The sequence below is a fragment of the Zootoca vivipara genome, chromosome 15 (genome assembly GCF_963506605.1).
Source record: "Zootoca vivipara chromosome 15, rZooViv1.1, whole genome shotgun sequence".
Taxonomy (NCBI): Eukaryota; Metazoa; Chordata; class Lepidosauria; order Squamata; family Lacertidae; genus Zootoca; species Zootoca vivipara.
Window position 1 is genome coordinate 43,419,071 of NC_083290.1, and position 22,029 is coordinate 43,441,099.

General features: G+C 43.2%; 1 protein-coding gene across 1 annotated transcript in view; it reads left to right on the forward strand.

Annotated features, from left to right (window-relative positions):
* Positions 1–20,473, forward strand: part of PEBP4 (phosphatidylethanolamine binding protein 4) — a 253,983-nt gene extending 233,510 nt beyond the window's left edge. Inside the window, exon 7 of the mRNA XM_035139114.2 lies at positions 19,995–20,473. Within this exon, the coding sequence (XP_034995005.1) occupies positions 19,995–20,086 (92 nt within the window). The 3' untranslated portion in view covers positions 20,087–20,473. The remainder of the gene's footprint in view (positions 1–19,994) is intronic.
* Positions 20,474–22,029: the final 1,556 nt, after the last annotated feature.

Consider the following 22,029-nt stretch of genomic DNA (forward strand, 5'->3'; position numbering starts at 1 on the left):
AACAATTAAAATGTATTTATTTATTTTATATAAAAAATTATACACTGCTTAATTTTTATAAAACCCCAAAGTGGTTTACAAAAGGATAAAAGAAAAAATCAAGAAAAAATACAACCATGCTTTAAAACATACAAAAGTAAAAATACTAAAACATATTAAAATCACTTCAACTTTCCTTTCAAATTAAATGGTCTACCAACACCCTCAACAAATTTCAAGTGGTCCATTGGGGGCAGTTTGGCAACACTGGCATATTGTGGTGCCAGTGTTGCTCCATCAAAGATTTAGATCAGGCATGGCCAAACTTGACCCTCCAGCTGTTTTGGGACTACAACTCCCATCATCCCTAGCTAACAGGACCAGTGGTCAGGGATGATGGGAATTGTAGTCCCAAAGCAGCTGGCGGGCCAAGTTTGGCCATGCCTGATTTAGATGAACCCAGCTGTGGATTTCAGACTGACAACCCCTTTCTAGTTTTTGAAATTATCAGAAATAATTTCTTTTCATTTATGTGGAGGTGAAACAGGAAACAAACTTGACTTTGGTGTCTTAGTTCAGACCCCTTCCTTTTATCTTAGTGAGAGGACAGACATGGTTCTACCAGGCGTGTAAGTGTTGAAGCAGAAGGTGCTGTTGAACCTCTGTTGGCAGAGCATCCCACAAGAATGGGCCGTTGACACCAAAGGCACAGTTTCTTCTTGTTGTCCAATAAGCCTCACCAACTCAGGGAATGTCCAGCAATGCCCCTGCGGACGATCTCAGTGATCAAGCTGGGATAAAGATCCAGGCAGCCCCTGAGATACTCTGGATCTAAGCTGATGAGGGAGTTGTAAATTAATGCAAGGACTTTGGACCTGGCTTGGTAGTAGATGGTCCATAATATGCAATAGTTAGGTGTGTGTGTAATCATCAATATTAATAGTCATCAATATTGATATTGATATGATTAATATAAAGTTGCCAATCTGCAACTTTAATAATATATGGAATTTAAGCTAGCGGTTATATTGCCCTTGACTTTAAATAGGCTTATGTATGGCTGTTATCCAGTCTCCTCCTCACTACCTATACCCCCAAATCCAATCCCAACCATGTATTTGTCTTTTCTGGTCAGCCAGGTTGGCTCTTTAATGCACGTTGGAAGGACATTGCTTCCCTCAAAGAATCCTGGGAAATGTAGCTCTGGGAGGGGTAGCTGTAACTCTGTAAATCACCATTAAGCTTCTTCTTTAAAAGTGTTTTGCATGATGTCTGAACTGATCCAGAGACCAAGAGTGAGTGGATGCTGAAGTGATGGGATCAGCGGCAGCAAGGCTGCCAAAGAGGAAGCCCTGGCCCTCCTCTTCTTGCCATCCCAGTTGCCAGCCTGGCTGGTACTCTGCAGGCTGGGCTCCAGCGTGATCTCTGCAGCTTTCCCACTCCGAGGCGGTGACTTAGCCGCCATCTCAACAACCGAGGAGGCAGCTTCCCTCTCAGCCTCTGCTGCCTCCTCAGCACCAGAGGAGGAAGGTGGCAGCAGCTGCTCTCAGAGACTCATGCGGCGACAATGTGGATTGGTTCACTGGCCAAATCCAGGCAAGGGGAGGAGTGGGGATTGGTTGGAAAACCAGCAGAAAAAGGCCAGGCCACCACCAAGAACTGGTCAGTAGCACAGATTGGAAGTCCAGGAAGATCTGGGGGAGGGTAACAGGGAAGAATCATGCCTGTTAAATACACAATAGAAAAAAAGTTGGGCTTTCTTTACCAATAAAATGCAGCATTAAGGAAAGTCATTTTCACAGGTCCAGCTGTTCAGATATCTGAATCAGCTGTTTGTATAGTGAGGTTTGGGTACAAATTCATCGTTTGGATATGTGAATTTTCATGTAATGAGCATTGAGATACCAGGACCGGCATGTATTCAGATTTCTGTTGGACATACTGTAGTCGTTGCTCAGACTTATACTAGGTGTTAGGGCTACCAAACATTCTATAGATGTGCTGAGCAAAATTTGCATACCCCCAAAAACTATTCTCTTTCAGCTATAACTGATACATTGAATCTCTGCAAGTAATTACATACACTAATGCTAGATCTGCTCTACTTAAAGAAGAGGAAAGCTTGAGACCCATGCTGCCCTGTAGTGTTCTCCTGTAATTATGTCCAAAATTGTTTTTTAATTATTTCATCTGCAGTTTATTTTGCTCCTCCCAGCCCTCCTCCCTTGTAAGCTAAATTTGGCTGTTTATAACACTCACTTATTTTCTCCTAGATGGATCAGGAAACTTTAGCTGAGTTGTTAGTCTTTAAGATAATTGGGCACTTACACTATAGAGACAGTTCACTCTTAAGCACGCTCCACTTTGCTGTAATATGGGCAGGAATATTTGAAAGAAATTGCTTTGTAGGGGTGGTGGTGTGGTACAGCGCAGTGCATCACGCAGTCTCACCTCCATGTGTGTCCTTATTCAGAAAGGTGCTGATCACCTGTGCCTCAGTGTATTAACAGAATTGAGATGCCTTTATCAAAGAGCTTTCTAAACCAGACAGCTCCTGATCAGATAAAAGGCTGCATGCAGAGAAATGATCTTATTACTTCAAGAGGAGTTTGAACGGCTCAGGCAGGCCCCCCAGAATCAGGGCATATATGGCTTGAGAGACATATAATTTGAATCAAAGAATGTTCAAGAGCAGGAGTTCCCAAACTGCCCACAATGTTTCCTACACCGTTCAAACTTGCAACATCTAAATAAAAAAAGCATCAAGTCAACAGGTTATCTGGAAGGTGATCATTCTTATATTGGGGCTGAGTAGCAAGCAGAGTAAAGTTATTATAGCCTACAGAGAACTCCTTGTCAAAAATTCTCAGCATCAAAAATCCACACAAACAGAGAGCTAGGCAAGCTAAAGTCCTGTTGAAACTATTGGACTAAAGTGCACCTAACTGCACACAGAGCCACAGAATGGTGCTAAAAGTTTCCTTTGGGAAGGGATGGGGAGAAAAGTTGCTTGATTGCAAGGTAATATTATAATCCTATTGCAGTATCATTCAGCTACAGGCTGTTGAACTTTGAAACTGTGGATTTTTCTTGTGTCTACAGTTTTGGAATAATCTAGTACATTGTATTATAAGTTGTCAAACAGCTGTGCCAGGCTGTTGACTCTCACCAGAGAGGCTCTGCTACTAAAACATTTGATGTAAGATTATTTTTAGCTTTTTTCACTGCTGAATCATAAAGCTATTCTCAGAATTTTCTGCCAAATTCACAGAGTACATTTATGAGGGTTTGTTTTTTTAGATCAAATTAGTTTGAAACAGATGACCATATGGCTAATTCACACCACTCAAACCATTGAGAAACATTTTGCCCGACATTGTATTTTGACTTCTATACCAGTAAAGACAGATAAAAATCAAATAGTGACTTTTACATTGTTGTCAGAAATATAAAATGACAATAGAATCCAAGGAATTACTTGGAGATATATTGGCAAATAAAACCATCCATTGCTGTGACGATACTGAGACCAAAGAACAATGTGGGAGTTGAGCTAGCAACCTTGACTTAGCATATTCCATCTGATCTTGCATTACACTAGAATTCTTCCTGTCATTTTAACCTAATATTTCTGTTGATTTAATAGACCCCTGTGCCTCTGTGGAATAAACATAAATCCCCAATATATTCCATCAGTGCTGTCAGAATTACTACAATTAGGTGGTGGACCTAATCAAGGTCCTCCCACTATAGGCTGTGATCATACAGAAAGCTGCATGAATAATATCTTGAGTGGCTCTAACCAAGAAGATGAAGCAGATTTAAACTCACACTTCTTTCATCCCATACCTGGAGGACACCATGGCCAAAGACCTCTCATATTACCTGTGTTAAAGACAAACTGTTAAATATCAAGCATGGTTTTAAAAATATTCCGAGATTAAGAAGGATCTAGGAATTATTGTTGTGATCTGTACTCTGCAGGGCAACAGTTGGGCTATAAATAATATATTTCCATTTGAAAAGCATAGTCCGGTCAATGAAACTCAACTGGGTCTTAGACATATTAGCAATGGGGGCATTTATTGAAGCAGGCTCCTGCCCCATCCCGATGATGGTAGACTTACGGTAGATCTCTTGAGGGCATGTAGCAGGAGCCCCCAGTCTGGCACCCCCAGCACAGTCTGCCCTGGTGCTCCTCTCCACGAGGGTTGGTTTCTCCAGTGGGCTGAGCAGCACTAGGGGCACCTGCTTTGACCCCCTCAAAAATTCACACCCGGGGCCAGGGCCCCTCTGGCACACACCCCCTCTCCATGCTATGTCCCTGGGAAATAGACATTCTCCCACAGTTCGCCGACTGAGTAGCTGGGTGGCAGGAGGAGAGTTGTGAATGTTTTTGCATTCTGTTCTTTGGACAGATCAGTTTCTCTTGGAGAAGAGTGTGTAATAGAGAATGACCCTGTTGCAATGAACACTCATACCATAAGGAATGCTAATACTTACAGCGCCTCATGTTTTCAGTGACATGGGAAATGTTGCCTCTGAGCAAGCCCTAATTTAACACTACATAATAACATTGGCCAAAAGTGCTGCTTGTAATTATGTATGTAAAGTCCTATTAATTTCATTGAAACTTAGTTGTATATAATTGTGCCCAATATTATAACCATAGCTTTCTTTGATGAGATCATAGATACTTCTGTAATTAAATTTCCTTCCGAAATATTTTCATGTGCACTGAACGTAAAATTCAAGTAAAAGTTGTTCTTCATTTATATTATTTATATTATTTTCCAAGTCTAGAAAACTCCATTTCACAAAACAGACTGAACTTTTAATGATAGACCTAACTTCTTTTTTTGTAGAGGTTTTTATTTTTATCATAAAGCCCCCAGAGCTGCTTGCATACAAGAACATCAATAAAACAGCATAAAATAAATACAATTTAAAAATAATGTACAGTTTTAATCTCCAATACAAACAGGGATCCAGGTGGTGGTGGGGAATCAAGTTTCATCACGCAAAGGCTTCAGAAAATTTTAATGGCAGACATTCCTAAAGTTTCAAGTGTCCAGAAGAGGGCACTAAACTGTGGCCTCTGTTGGTCTTTAATTTAAATACTTCATTAAATCAGTGGGAAATGGAAAGAGGAAAGTGACACTAACTGAAGGAAGTTAAAGACAAAGAAATCTTTGCAGAATTGCAGTAATTATGTTTGTTATGTCCTCATCATACTTTTTCTGGTTAGAGTGATTCTGTATGTGTTTGTAGTTTTTTTTCAGGGATAGTGTGAGCTGAAACATTCAGCAGCATAGAGAAAAGTAAATGAAAATAGAAGATTATTTGACAGCAGTTGGGATAGAAAGATCACTTTGCCCTCTCAGTAAGAGGGATTTCTGCTGCTGTATAATTCAAGACGTGTCTGTATGAACTGGATTCATAAACTTCATTCTGTAGATACTGGAACATCCCAAACCCTGTGAGGATTTTAGTGAGCTACATACCAAGACTGCAGCTTCCCTGATTATGGTAGAGCCAGCTACCACATTGTGCTTCCATACATCCTGAGACAGGGCATACTAAAGAGATGAATTAATGCAAAGATCACGTTGGGATAGATTATGGTTAGCTACACATAAAAAAATAATAGATTTATCCCTAGTATGTTTTAAGTATGCACCTAAAAATGTAAGTTGGTGATGTAATGAAATGTGTTTCCAAATGCACATTATCTTCTAAGCACACATCCCAAGGAGCCATAATGTTTACCTCAGCATAATGTCATCATGGTTTTTCTCCTCAATCGGTGAATTGTTGTTATATGTTTTATATATATGTTATATGTTAAATGACTGTATAAAGGTAATCTTAATACTGTATAAGCAAACCTTTGCTGCTGTAGAACTACCATTATTTGTGCAGTCTTTTTAAAATTAGCTAATGTTGTTCCAGAAGGAATCAGCTGGTCATAAACTATGGCGGCATCCTCTAAAACTGATTCTCTCCCGGTCCCTTTGGACTTTCACAGCCAATTTTTGTACGAGCCCAGTATTTTTGCCTATGCAGTTGGAATTGGAGAATTTAAAAGGAATTAAGTAGAAGTATAAGGAATTCCTAGAACATCATCCAAACTCACCAGCTAGCTTCTCAGTAGGGGTGACCACTTGGCAGTCTCCTCTTCAAGTTAAATGAATTGGGCAACAACATGAGTGTGTTCAGCAGTGTAATCAAAACTACACAAGACTAGGTATTGTTAATGGCAAAAAGGATTCCCGCCTTCTGCCACTGGGACATCATTAATCTTTGCAGAAAAGCTTCAGGACCCCTTTCACCCAGAAGAGTCCCAATGATGAAGCAGATAAATTATAAAACACTAACTCTGCTGATACCAGGACAAAGTATGACTGTGATTGTGTGAGTTCTTCTGGGCCCATTCTTCTTGTGTCTGCATGCTTAGTAACATGACCTTGGATTTATTTGCACAGTGGATACCACAACCAGGCTCATGTTGAAGAGGTCAGCTGTTTTGTTCAAAACAATGAAATGGTGATAGAGACATCCGGTTCATATGAGAAATGGTTGGTGAAAACACACAGCTAGCAGGCTGCGAAAGAACTGCAGGATTGCAGTGAAAGGCAGTGAAGAGCAGAACTCTCCAATGGATAAATCAAGATACTGGTTAGTGTTGCTGTTGCAGGCAGAACAGTGACAGGCAGGCAGGCAGGCAGGCAGGCAGGCAGGCAGGCAGGCAGGCAGGCAGGAAGGAAGGAAGGAAGGAAGGAAGATGGTAATGGACTTGGCACTATCATGGGCCTTGAGAAGAAGATGGATTTTACTAAAAGTAGTTGTATGTTAGCAGGACAGGGGCATCATCCTGGGAGCACCAATAGTCATTAACATCCCAAATGCCAAACATTGGACCTCTTGCTCTTATTTACAGTTTGGCTATTGATTTGGACAAAACAATTCTCTCCCCACTGTGCTTCACTATTGCCATCTGCTCAATGGAAACGATAGCAATGGCAAGAGCAGATGTTTGCTGTATGTTTTCAACTTCTTAGGCTGAGTAAGAGCTCAGATAAGGGCAAGACACTATGATATAATTCTGCAGGAAATGAGCTGCAACCATGGGCCAAGTCAAGTGTGAAGTCCCTCATTGTTCAGACACAGAATGGATTTCAGCCCTTCTGACCTACAGTGGCTCACTCTTCCTTCCTTCTCTCCTACCCCTACCCGTTTTGGGTTATTAAGGAGTTCTGGTGAGTCACCAACACCCAGGATTAGTGAATGAGTTGGCCATTTCACATCAAAGCAATAAGGATTGTAACATATTCACAAGATAGAGAGAACTCAATCTCTGCTCTGTAAGGCGGGATTGGGGAAGAGGGCAGGAGTTCATTGAATTCCCACTTCAGCAATCAAGTGTGGGCTTGTCAGAGGGGGCCAGGGAAGCTTGCGACTCATGCCTTGTTTTTTACAAGGTCAAATATTTAAAGGAATGAAATGAAATATTGGAAAGGTTTTTTTTAAAAAAAAAAACATCCATTACCACAATCACTGTTGAGTATGAGACTCTTAATCTCAGGGTCATGGGTGCGAGCCCCATGTTCCTGTGTTGCAGGGGGTTGGACTAGATGACCCTCATGGTCTCTTCCAACGCTACAATTTTATGATTCTGTTATATGAACCCATATCAAATACCTAGCATTAGGTCAAGTCTCCCGTACTTAATTGTTCTTTGCACCATCATCACCAGTTTCCCAGCGCAAAAACAGTGCATCACTTTGCTTCACCCTCATCTAGCCATTTTGGCAGAAGGGATAAGAACATAAGATGAGCTAATGGGCCATCTAGTTCAGCATCCTGTTCTCACAGGGACTGACCAGATGCCTGTGGGAAGCCTGCAAGCTAGTTGCTGCCTGGTTCTTTACATAGACACTGTGCTTTTAACAGCTGCATTGATGCACCAGGTCACCCCATTCCAGGCATCACCTTCAGGCAAAAGGATAAACTAGAAGAGGAGTAAAAGTAATTGGTTCTGCTCATGATAACATAATAATTAGCATTGTCTGAAGCCACAATCTTTTGCACACTTACTTGGAATTATGTTCCACTTCAGTATGATTTAAGTTCCAAATAAACATTCATAGGATCAGGTACAGTACAAATCGACAACTTCTGAAACATTCAACTACATTGAGCATTTATCAATAGCTATCATAGCAAAATAATTAAATAGTTTCTATATACATCTATGAACATGGCAGGTGCCAGCCTAAAGTTGGTGGTACAGTTATTTTATAACATTCTTTGTCTCAGTTATTTGCACTCAAATACAAAAATGTGAGAGAATGATACAAGGGCACAGAAATAATGAGCTGATTGATCCTTTATTATAATTTATTACATTTATTAGTCACTCTGTCTTTTCCAAGGCAACTTTGACAGCCTGGATAGCTCAGTTGGTTAGAGCATGGTGCTGATAATGCCAAGGTTGCAGGTTTGATCCCTGTGTGGGACAGCTGCATTTTCCTGCACTGCAGGGGGTTGGGCTAGATGATCCTCAGGGTCCCTTCAAATTCTACAATTCTTTGATTCTAACTTACGACCAAATTTTCCATTTCTTTTACCAATCTGCTTGTATCCTCCTTTCCCCTCCCCCCATCATATTTTGAAACATACCTCAGTAAGCATGAGGTGTACATACATAGTCACTTCTCTGCAATCAATCATGTCCTGCCAATTCAGCCTTTAAAACAAAGAAGAGCCATTGGGCTACAGCAATGCTGGGCCTACCAGGCAGACTGAGGCCACCACCTCAGATGACAGGAGCTGGGGGCAGCCCCTAGATGTTCCCCCTGAGCTCCGCAGCAATTCTCTATTGGAAGGAAGAGATGTGAACATCACATAGCCTCTCCATGGTCCCCTAAAGTAGCCTGTTGTGTTGGGTCGGGTGAAGAATGTTACCCCAGTACTGAAGTAAGAATGATCAGTCAGTCCAGTTGACTGTTGTACTTGGGATGAGAGGGATGCACCTTTTTGATCTTCATCTCAGGTAGCAAAATATTTTGGACAGACATCAGGCTACAGTTACACCTGTTTGAATATAATGTCTTTAGCCTTATCCTGGGGTCAGAACAGAAGTCAGGGAAAAGCCGGAAGGATTCTTTCCCCTACTTTTAATTTGTATCTCAACCTTGGCTTAACTTCTTGATCATTTAAACAAATTCAGGAATGCAACAAATCAGTACATGTTATCTCAGAAATGAGTGCTTGTCAAAATATGCCTCAGTTTAGGGATAAAAAGACAAAATATGAGCAGGGGGAGAAATAATCTCACTGAGAGTACATATGGTTCACCCCTTTTACCCTTTTTAGACAACATCAGCTAGCTATTGATCATTCATACTGATTTGTTTTATGTGGCAATTAGACAGCTTTCCATCAAGCTGGTGTTATTCTACACTTTCCAGTGCATTTCCCCATCAATTTCCTTATCACACAAAAGGTCTGATGGAGGTGTGGAAGTGGGTTTGTTGCACAAGAGTCCAAATCAACTTTACTTGTGCAGCTTGGGTTTGCCAGTATGTGGCTGAATACCAGCCCAAAATAACAAAGTCTGGAAGCGCTCCATCTTTCTAATGAAGGCCGCAAAGCAGTTCTAGGAATAGGTGAGGTTCCTGCTTTTCAGTGGACTTGACTAGACAGTATTACCCATAGGCACTAGGGGTGCAGGGCACCCGGGCGCCGGGCTCTCAGGGACACCAGGCCAGGAGTCCGGGGCCCAAGAGTTGAGTCCGGGGAAGAGCCCACCTGTCGGTTGTGGGCTCTTCTGCTGCCGCAGGTTCAGGGGCGACCGAGCCAGTGAGACGCTGAGGCAGCCGGCCGGCTCTACCCTCCTGCACGCCTAGGACTGGGCAACTGGGGGGGGGCCACGCCTGGCAGATCTTTGCACACCCAGCACTGCATATGCTTAAGACAGCCCTGCAACTAGATGGCCCTTTCGATCCCTTCCAACTCTACGCTTCTTTGCTTCTAATTAGGGGAAATGTTTTAAGCTTCGTTCAGTACTCTTTTGCCTGTAATATTTAATTATCACCATACTAGAAAGCAGTAGCCTGGTTAAACTGAAATGCATGGCACGTTTATGCCCACAGGTGAAATCACAGGTGTTTTGACCTCTGCTGCTCTGGTTGCTGTTGCGCTGCCAGGAAACAAGCCATAATTTTGCTAAGCATTTCATCCAAACCTAAAGCAGTTCCTCTCCAAACAAACCATGAGTCGTAATCATAACCAAGGTTTTCTCCTGGCTTTGGGGGAAACAAACGACAAGGTCAGGTTCAGACATAATGCTAAGCCAGACTGTGATTTGTTTCATGGCAGTAGCAGCAGGAGTAGGGAGGAGCAAAGCACCTGCAATTTCAACAGCATGCAGAAACATGCTGTACATTCACATAAGATAGTTAATTTTAATTATGGTGCACAGTGCAGATGAGACCAGGAGCTTTTTCTCCCTGGTACCCTATGGAGGGAAGCAAATGGCTGCCATGGACAAGATCCTTTGTACTGTATACGCTAATGTGAGGTAGAGATTACTTGCCTAAAATGGATTTGGTTTATCATGTTTTTTTATGACTGTGGTTATCATCATGTGATAACTTCATTTGAAATTCTGCTGTATTGCCTAATGCCTTTAAAATAGGGTAGCAATATTAGCAAGGTTTGTTCCTGGTCAGCTTATCACCATGTGAATACGGTCTAACTTGATTGTCTGAATTCTTGCTTGAATGTCCAGATGAAACAGACTATAAAAAAGAAGCCTCCCAGAATTACACATGCACACAAAACAGCTGTAGTCTTTCTGTCATTGACCCATGGCTATCTAGAAGGGGGAAGGATGAGCAGAAATGCTCATGACTTCCCTAAGGAGCAAGGAATACTGTTCAAATGTTTAACATCTCAGCTTAAAGATGTAGCCACAGTAACAGCCAACCTCACCCTGGAATTATGTTGGAAATTATTAGTTATTATTATTATTAATATCTCGCTCACCATAAAAAATTCTGAAACATTAGACATTAAAATTTTCCCAATGCAGGGTTGCCTTCAGATCTCTTCTAAAAGTCAGATACAGTGGTGCCTCGCTTAACGAATGCCCTGCTTAACGAAATTTCCGCTTAACGAAAGGATTTTTCGAGCGGAGGTTGCCTCGCTAGACGAATTTGTTTTATGAAAAATCCGTCTGGCGAATCGCGGTTTCCCATAGGAATGCATTGAAATTCAATTAATGCGTTCCTATGGGCAAAAAAAATCAAAAAAAAATCAATGCATTCCTATGGGATTCGCTAGACGAATTTTTCGTTATAAGAAAAGACCCGTGGAACGAATTAATTTCGTCTAGCGAGGCACCACTGTAGTTGTTTATTTCCTTGGCATCCGAGGGGAGGACGTTCCACAGGGTGGGTGCCACTACCAAGAAGGCCCTCTGCCTGGTTCCCTATAACCTCACTTCTCACAGGGAGGGAACCGCCAGAAGGCCCTCGGCACTGGACCTCAGTGTCCAGGCAGAACGATGGGGGTGGAGATGCTCCTTCAGGTATAATGGGCCGAGGCCATTTAGGGCTTTAAAGGTCAGCACCAACACTATGAATTGTGCTCGGAAATGTACTGGGAGCAAATTTAGGTCTTTCAGGACCGGTGTTATATGGTTTCGGCAGTCACCAGTCTAGCTCCCGTGTTCTGGATTAGTTGTAGTTTCCGGGTCACCTTCAAAGGTAGCGTCACATAGAGTGCATTGTAGTAGTCCAAGCGGGAGATAACTAGAGCATGCACCACTCTGGCAAGACAGTCTGCGGAGAGGTAGGGTCTCAGCCGGCATACCAGATGGAGCTGATAAACAGCTGCCCTGGACACAGAATTGACCTGCGCCTCCATGGACAGCTGTGAGTCCAAAATGACTCCCAGGCTGTGCACCTGGTCCTTCAGGGGCACAGTGACCCCATTCAGGACCAGGGAGTCCCCCACACCCTCCTGCCCCCTGCCCCCCCAAACAGTAGTGTACTTCTGTCTTGTCAGGATTCAACCTCAATCTTTTAGCCACCATCCATCCTCCAACCGCCTCTGGGCACTCACATAGGACCTTCACCGCCTTCACTGGTTCCGATTTAAGAGAAAGGTAGAGCCAGGTATCATCCTCATATTGATGAACACTCAGCCCAAAATCTCTCTCAACGGCTTCATATAGATGTTTTTTAACATGGGAGAGAGGACAAAACCCTGAGGCACCCCACAAGTGAGAGCCTAGGGGTCTGAACACACATCCCCCAACACCACTTTCTGGACACACATTGCTGTGGGTCATCCCTGTGATTCCCCCCACCCTGTCCCGATCCATGACGTATCCCGCCCCTCCTCCCTCCAACGCCTTGGCTCATCCCTGTGTTTCAGTAGGATACCCTTCCCTCTGTTTTCCCTGGGGAGTGTTGTCCCCTCCCCCCCTGTACGTCCATACATTGACCCCTGCACACGCATCGTGAACATTTTTTTATATTTAGATTAAAAATATTTGAAATAAGAACATGAGAAGCAGAAGTTATTATTGTTTAATTTTATTTTTGGAGTTGTCATTTATTTTGGTGGGTATTGTGTGATTTGGGCGTTGTTGTGTGTTTGGGGGGGGTTGGTGTGGTTTTTTTTGTTTTTTTGTTATTTGGATTTTCTAATTTTGGAGTAGGTGACCCAGAGAACCCAGAGAACTACTTTAATAATCCCGACTGGGGGGGGGGGGTCAAATAGCGAAGACCCACAGCCCCGTAGCAACAGAAGGCGAGTTCCAAAGCGCCCGAGCTGTTTGGTCCCATAAAAAACCCAGGAAGTGGCAAGGGGAAGGTAGGAGATTGTAAATCAAGGGGCCATTGCAAATATCCAAGGACTTAAACTGGGGGGAGAAAGTGCATGGTTGTTTTTTAAAGACACAGAAGCTTGCAATCAGTCATAGTATAAAGCCTAGGTTAAAAGGGGCTCGACTGCCCTTACTTAAAATGGCCACTGGAGCCTCACATGTGACACACCCGCTAAATTTTAAAGTAGAAACCCCTTGCCGTGCCCCCAAGTGCATTGCTGTGGGTTATCTCCCCCCCCCCCGGGCCTAGTGGGGGCCTGGCAGCCAGGTAGAGGCCTACATAAAACAAAGGCTGTGCTGCGGCCTGCGATGCGGGTGCTCGCCCTCCCCCCCCCAGGCCTAGTGGGGGCCTGGCAGCCCCCTCACTATTTAAGGTATGAAAGCTGTGCTTTTTGGGGGGGAAATTTATGCCAGATCCCGCACTGATGGGCAAGGTACGCTTTGTCCTAATTTCATGCAATTTGGTTCAGTGGTTACGGAAAAAGGCTGTGACCTCTGCACATGCAATGCCTACATTTTTATCACCACAATCTAGGCTCAGAATCCTTACTGAACGCTTGCACAGCACAATGCCAGATCAGAACCCAGAAACAGTAAGGTTTTAAAGAGGAACAAACGTCCTTGCGTTCTCACGTTCACAGGTCACCCCCAACAAGGGTCACCATGAAGGAGGGGCAGCTACGTTTGATAAAGTTAAGGAAAAGGTAAAGGGAGTAAATAGTGATAGAGCTCACACAACCCTCTCTGGGCAAACTCTGGGGGATCGAGTCGGGGAGGATAGAAAAGAGTTTTTGGTTGCTGTGGTTGAAGGAGCCTGCCCACTAACCCGTGTTTCCCCATTATACTCACTTCCGCATGCGCTGTTCCTGGCGATCCCGGGATCTCTTTACTGGTTGTTTAAGGCCAGCCTGATCGAGCTTTGCTTCCTCTGGTTAGCCCTGCTGGAACTCCAGTTATTTCCAGACCCTGGGATTGCTGGAGGACTGGTGGCTCCTCCTGGCAAAATGGCCTGGTGCGCACTGGGCCAGCAGTCCTTCCTCGCTTCCAGAATCTGGGCAACCAAAAGTCCCATCTGGGGTGCCATCTGTTGTAAACAAAATCTGCCCTTATTCCCTTATGGGGTAGGTACACAAGATCCCTTATAGAGTCCTTTGTAGGTTCTCCATCAGTAGGAGAAAATAACAGAGGCCAACCAGAGAATATTGAGAAGCAAAGCAGCTAATGAGCCTGATCTTTATTAAACTGTTGCAACAGGGTGCTCCCCACACACAGGAGAGAAGAGGAGGACCACGAACCATATGTGCTTGCCCTTAAATATCCATTTTGAAATTCCCTGCCCTGGAGCTCAAGACCACCCCTCCATACATACATCCATACATACATCACAGAAACGATGTAGCCCAAGACCACCCCCTAGATAGATCATACCTACATCATAGAAAAGGTGGTCTGCAACATAAATTTGAATGTTGTTGTTGTTTTTCCTGTCCGCCAAGTTATCTAATAATGCCTTATCTGATTGCCTTTCCTGGTAGTCTGGCCATTCCTTTGAGATGGTAAGTACTTAATTCCTGAGACAATGGGAAGGTTCCCTCACCCCCTCCCTCCTTGCAGAGAAACATTTGGTCAGTTTGGGAGTCGAAATGTTTCAGGACTGTCTTCCTGTGCTGTTTCAGACATGTGGTTTATATATTTATGAACGTGATTGCTTGGTACATTTATGAACATTTATTATATATCTAAGATCTTATAATTCTTAAAACAGTAGTGTTCTTGAATCAGCTCAATTAGACTGCATACACACCATACATTTAAAGCACATTCCTCCCTGCCCCGTCCCCCCCTAAAAAAAAAAAAGAATCCTGGGAAGTATAGTTTACCCCTCACCCAGCTACAGCTCCCAGTACCCTTAACAAACTACATTACCCAGGTTCATTTGGGGAAAATCCATGTGCTTTAAATGTGTTTTAAATGTATGGTGTGTTTGCATGCAGCAAGCCAGATGCAGAATCAATTTCTGCTATAATTTGAGTTTGCTCCCTCAGTAAAGAAGGAGGACTCTTTGGGAAAAGTGAATGAACTGACATTGCACAATGTGTACTCTCCCAATTAAGGGAGCAGCCTAAGCTCCATGACTGACACTTCCTTGGGGTTAACCCAAAACTGACAACTTTGCATGGAGGGAGCAAGAAACAAGGATTGCTGCACAGCAGGGGCATTCTTCTCATTTAGTAGCAGAACCTCCTTCCTCTTGTTCTCCGGCACTGAGCCTCAAGGAGCCACTAGGCACGTAGAAGCATGTACCTCGGCTGGTTCCTCTTTCAGTTTGTGGCAGCAAAGGGAAGGCTCTTGAACTCAGCTGCATCCTTGCTTGTTCACTGCTGGACTCATTGCCTCGGAGGCAGATGATGAAGCAACCAAATTTTGCTCCCTGTTTTGCAAGAGCTGCAGGGTTGGTTTGTTATGTTCATTAAACCTCAAGATCTGAATTTCGATAAAGCAGGCAGTCTTCCTGGCCCAGCAACAATCACAAGGAAGGCAGCATGGACAGGTGCAGAAGGAGAATGGGGTCATAACAACCAGTCTCCAACCAAACGAAGACCCAAGGTCAAGCCCAGTCATGTGTCAAGATTGTAATCAAATGCCTTTAGTTCCCAGGATGCTATGCACTGGTGAGTCTAGGCAGAAGCTGCAGATTTACCAATTCTACTGCTTGAAGGAAGTAAATTAAAAGAACTGAGCTACCTTACTGTCATTTCCCGCCTCCCTGCCATTTTATCTAACACATGGCAGTTAGAATTGTTTTCTTAACAATTAAATGTAACTGAGGCAGGACAATGCTTTGGGCACCTCTACCCTATTCTTTATTGTGGGTCAATGGGAGTTGACCTACTATTGATTAGCTGCTTCTATAGTTAAAAGATTAGGAAGTTTGAGCTTGACAATTTAAGCAATAGATATGTTTGTTGCGTGTACACCAGTGGGAAATGTAGGCAAAATACACAATGGCATATATGTAGCTAGGATTTATTGGGGGCAGGCTTTATGCTTGGGAGGGGCAGAACCTCAAGTATTTTGTATTGATTTACTTGTTTTAGGGGGGCAGCTTCCCCTCCCTAACCCCCCCCAGTTATGCCCAGAGGAGCTTGTGGCTGCTTTGCTCCTCCCTGGTCTCTTTTATGCCATGGCACACTAAGCTAAGGCAAGGTTTGACCTAGTGGCTCATGGTCAAGCTTTTTTATTTTTTTCAAATAATATTTATTAATTTTCAAACATTGCAAATTACAAAAATTCACAAAAACAAAAAGAATAAAAACATAAAAAAGAAAAACATATCAATTCTAACATTTTAATTAACATTGTAGACTTTCTCGATTCCCCTCATACTGGGTCCATTTTTAACTCCAAATTAAGCAATTTTCATTTATTATCTTGAATCATTCTAACACATTTTTTCATTATCTCACAACTATTTCTATTCTTAAAAGCATTGACTATCTTCCACCCATAATTCATCTTAGTCCAAATCTACCGTAAATTTATTTTCCCATCCATCTATCCTCTATTTCTCCCCTTAGCCTCAAATTTATACCCAAAATTTTTCCATATATTCAAATATTATTTCTTTTATCATTATAACATTTAAACACTTAAATCTAATTCAGCCCCCCTCCCCTGGACTGAGGGTCTCCCAGATGAATCAGCCAGTTCCATAGGCCATGCCAGTTTCGGGCCATCTTGATTAGTCAGAAAATAACATCCATTAGTACTCGTCACCCCACTCCCGCTCTTTCACCACCTCTCCACCTCTCTCCTTTCTTCGTCCCCTGCTGCCTCCCCAATTTCCTAGCTGTTGCACAATATCATCCAACTACATTTCCACTTTTCAGCCCTGTCTCAATTTTGGTTCCCCTTAAGTTCTGGCCCCAGCATGGATCCTGTCCTCCCTCTCTTACTGGGAGGGCATTATTCCATGCTGGTTCTTCTTTGAAGGCTCTTTGAATCAAGCATGAGTCCTGTTTTCCCCCTCTCACTGAGGGAACAATGTTCCATGCAGCTTCTTCATCATCTTTGAATTCAATTACATTGTCCAGGACTGATGATTGTTCATCTTGCTTCTCTTCATACTTTGTTGGGATTAGTCCTTTTTCACTTTCCGCACAGTTCTGTTTCATTTTATCAATTTGTGTAATATTCTGACGCAGTTCACTTTTAAAATCCAAAAGCAATTCCAAAAGTTCCTTTTGAAAGTCAATAAAGTCAGATGATGTTGTGTCTACTGACATCCTGGTCATCTCCAATTTTGTGGGAACAGCACAGATTACAAGCAGGAAATGGCGCAGTTCGTATTTCCAAACTTCAGAAACAGAAATTATGCCCAATCTGGTTACAAACTCTCATTTTTAATTCTTCTTCATATCTTAAAACTCATATATCCATTTATGAAAAGAGCATCTGTCAAACTTCTTATTCACAACCTTATATTTTACGCTCTCTTCAATGTTGACAGCTTTCAGTCTCAAAGAGATAAACAAATTCCATCCTATTGTGATGTCATAATGGCGGCTCGCTGATCCCTCCAGGGACCCCTCTCCAGCTTCCAGGGGGACTTTCCCTAGACCAAATTAAAGAACCTTTACAGGGATTTTGCAAAGTTCAACCTTTCTTCCCTTTACCCTGCCTTAGGGGGAAAGTTTTAAGTCCGATTTTTGGTAATTAAAAACTTCCTGTCAGCTTCCCGGCTTCGGGCAAGTTAACTGCATCTCAAATCACTCAATGGGGGAAATCGACTTCCTTTTTTAATCTCCTCCCGTGTCCAAATCTTTTCAATTAAAATTTTTTAAAGCGTTTTCCTTTACTCACGGAGTCCAATGTTTTCAAATCCTTTGAGTCTGGAAAAATCCACCACTCCACAGGCTGCCGGCTCAGAGCTTCACGTTGCGAGGGTAGCAGATTAACTCAAGGCACCACGTCTCCACTCCGCTCGCTCTCGGCTCCCTTAATAGGGCTTACCGGGGAGCGGAGGAGACAGAAAAAGGGGCTGCTGAGTCCCCACGTCTCCAAAACGCTCGATCTGGAGCTCTTTCAGGGGTCCACGGCGCTCTCGCGGCTCCCCCCTCCCTCACAGCACTAGAGAATCTCGGAGCTTGAGATTCTCCCGCTGGTCAGCAATGGCGGTAGACTGGACAGAAGTCATGGTCAAGCTCTTTTAAGCTGTGATGGCCATGTGGAACCTTAAGGTTCAGAGACAATATGTCTCTGAGCAGCACCTGTTGTGAAACAAGAGCAGGAGAGGTCTACTGCCTTTGTGTCATGCTTGGGAATTAACCAGAAGCAGCTGCTTGTCTATTCTGGGAATCAGGATACTGGCCCAGATGCACCTTTGATGTACCCACCAAGGCTTTTCTTGTGTTCTTATGAACAGTCAAAGGCACCATAAGAAATGAGAAAACTTTGCCACAATGAAAGCAATTTGTGTGCCCATGTCTTTCTTTAGCGCCTTAAAGCTCTAAACATGAAATGTGCAGTTTCCTGCTGCCTTCAGCTGAAGAAATAGAAGCAGGAGCTATTGCAGTCATTATCAGAGTTGGGCTGGGTTAAAAGTGTTTGGGGCAATGAAGCCTTGGGTGATGGGGAGAAGGATGTTCCCCCTCACCTATACAAAGCTTTCATTGTAAAAATTAACCCCACCCAATGCCAGGTTTTTTTTTGTTTTTGTTTTTTTGGATGAATGGAGAAGAAATGGGACTTTCCCCCTTGTGCAGAATTTGGCCTTGAAGCCATACGTACATCATGACTCACCCTGTGACTTCTTCACAGAATGTTGCAGCTATGGCTGCCCAAGCGAGTTAATGGGCAGGAAAGCAAGCTCTCTGAGACTAGATACAATTTCACTTCTTGTTTCTCTGTTATTGTTGTTTGTCCATGGTTCTCAGGTCATGGGATCAGAAACTTGAGGGAAATATGTTTTTCATTTAAAAACCACTAGTTGTCCTCTTCTCACACATGAACCTGTTTGTAGCACTAAAATGTAGGGGTTTTCCAATCTAGAATCATTCCTTCTTGTCCTCAACATGCTGCCTTCAATTTAGATTGATTCTGGACCCTGTTAACCGTGTTTATGGAAGACAATCTTACTCGGCTACGAGTGATCGCCAAATAATAAGAAGAAGAAGACGAAGGCATTTAAAAGCCCTCCTCTTGATTAGCTTATCCGTGCCTTTTCCTCTCTGCTTTGTGGGTCTTTTATTCGCATGCCACTTACTTCCATTGGCAGTTGCAGTCCACAAAATGAGGTTTTGAAAAAGGAAAACAATCTGCAGGCTCGTTCCTCCTCTCCCACAGTTACCGGTGCTTCATTTGTGTGCAGGTCTGGAAGTTTGAGTCTAGCACAAAGATGCCTCCAGGGGGTGTGTGACTGAATGTGCCTGCTCAACTTGGCTGCGACAAATAGACAGAGGTGGAGGTGGAGACGACGAGAAATGCTGACTAGAGGAATGAATGGGAAAACATGAGTTTTCAGGAGTCTTTCCCCAAGTAAAATCTAGTCCCGGACTAGATTAAAAATGAAACAGCTAGGTGCAAACTTAATGGCAAGTTGGTTAAGACCTTAGACAGCAACGGCATCAGTATGTGTGAGAGACAGAAATCAATATTATGTGACTCCCACAATCTGAACTTCCCATGGTAAGCTTGAGGCTGTTTGCAGCAGTGTGGTGGTGGAAGCTGAAATGAGTGTATTCTCTAATTTTGTGTCATGCCCACCATTACATCCATTTTGTGACTGATGCCCACAGCACTTTCTGAAAATTCAAAATGTATGCTCTGGTCCAATAAGTTTGGCGACCCCTGAGCTCAACCATGTCGCCACCCACAGCTTACTTTCCCACAGTCTGCCTGCTTCCTCCCACCCCCAAATGTCAGGACACACTTCTTCTCAGCCAACCTCCAACAGTTGAAGAACTTTCAGATGATCGGAAAGCACAGGACGGATCCAGCAGATGCTCTACTTGTGCTCCTGTTGGATATGTGATTGAGGTAGTCTGTCCATCATCACATGTAATTTGATCCTGAGTAAGAGTAAGAATTTCAGTTATTTCTCTTCCCTTTCCAGGTTCCTGGGACATGGAGAGCTTTGTGGATTATTCTCACCTTGGGACCCCTGTGGCTTCAACCCAGTTTATCACTAAGAACTACAGCAACTAGCAAGAGCGACAGCAATATTCCCCTTTCGGCTGAAATGCTTGGCTTGATCTCTTTTTCTCTTTGAAAACTAAGAGTGAATCATCTCCATGCAGCACCAGGCTGTTGATGTGACTTGCCAGCTCAGAGGACATCCTAGAGGTTGCTGTGATTTAGTCTTACAATTCCAACCTTCTTCCAGTTCACTTTGGCATGAAGAGTAGCATGTAAACGACTCTCGCTTTCCAGGCATTTTGCAGTATATGGGATGGAGGCAGAATCTGCAGGACTTGTGTGGAGCTGAATGTGTCCTTAGGGTTCTTTTTATATTAACCTGGATCAAAATGACAACAGACTGGTTCCAACAGTTGCTTTTCTAACTAACCTATTATTACACATCTCTGCCACTAACCAGCTAGATTCCTGGAGGATGGGTCTTCTCTTGAAATCATAACCATGCATGTTTTCCAGCAAGCCAGGTTGTGCTCCCGTTATACTAACACTGTTTGCACAAAAAGAAAACAGAGCTTATGGCTCTGGAATCCACTGGTTACATCTGCCCCACTCAGGGTTTATCCACACTTAGCTTTCCCCTGCTCTTTCCAGGCTCTATAGCTCCATGTATGAGTGCCCCCCTTTTTTTCTTTGCTCCGAAGCTTTCCAAATATGTTCTTGAAAGCTGAATTGGAGCAAACAGCAAACAATGGAAAACCCAAATTGTCATTTTCTCCAATTCAGCTTCAAAGAGCAGGTTTTTGTGGGGGAAGCTGCAGAGCAGGGGGAAATTGTGCTCAGACACCAAACTTTAACACACGGACCTATGCCTAGAAAGAACAGGGCAAAAGGTAAGCATGCATGAGCCTTCAGCATGTTTAATAATATGAATTTGTCTCAGACTAATTATTTCTTAAGTCAGGTATAAACAAGAGACCCTCTAGTGCAACCCACAAAATATCATCGTCTAAGTAGCGGCAGTATCAGAAAATAGAATATATCCAGCAACTGGAGACTTTCAAATCATTTGAGTTCTATCTAATGCTGACAAAGTTTTAAGAGCCTCAGCAGGAATTTTCTTTCCTATCCAAGCTGTTTTTAACTGTTACTATTATTGAAAGGCCCAATCAGAGTTTCAGCCATGTGTCCTGGAGCTGCACAGACACTTCTTGCTTTAGGTATTTCATTGGCACTAAATTGCCCACCTCGACTCTTTTATAGTACTTCCCTTCATGGTTGTCTTTCCAGACATTATGGTGTTTCCGTGTGTGTGTGTTTGCCCCACCCCCAAGTAGTAATACCTACTATGCATTGCAGCAATCACAATAAAGCAACAGCAGGATTTGACTCTGCTTTCCTTTTCCAGGGTTGTGAAACAATCTCATTCTTGCAGCACCTGGCATGTTTCAGTGTATAAAACCATAGCCAAAACAGTAAAACATCAACCATCAACTTGACTGTGTAAAAGACTCCGGGTTCAATTCCTGCCCTGCCTTGCCCTGGTAAGGCTGGGAGAAACTTTGGTCTGAAACACAGACTGGACAGTTGATCAGTGTAGACAAGACATTCTCAAAGCGTGGTGCCTGGACTGCTGGTGCTCCATGAACTCCATTGATATGGTCTATGCTGGAAAAGTTGCAGCAAGGAAATCTGTCCTGGACTCTGCACTTGTTTTATTTTTTTCTAGCAGAGATTGAGACTGTTTTGACCAGTGCAAGATTATTGAACCAGTTAGCAACGTCCTGGTCTTTGGCATGCAACTATTGTATCAGGGCACTGGTGCAATCTATGATAAGGTTACCAGATATTTTTCAATGAATCCGGGGGCGCAATACATACATACATACATACATACATACATACATACATACATACATACATACTACACGTTGATGCTGCAGTGATGGCGGCGGCAGAGGGGCGGCTGTCACCTTCACCTCAACCGCCATGTTTCCCCTTCCTCCGAGGCTTCT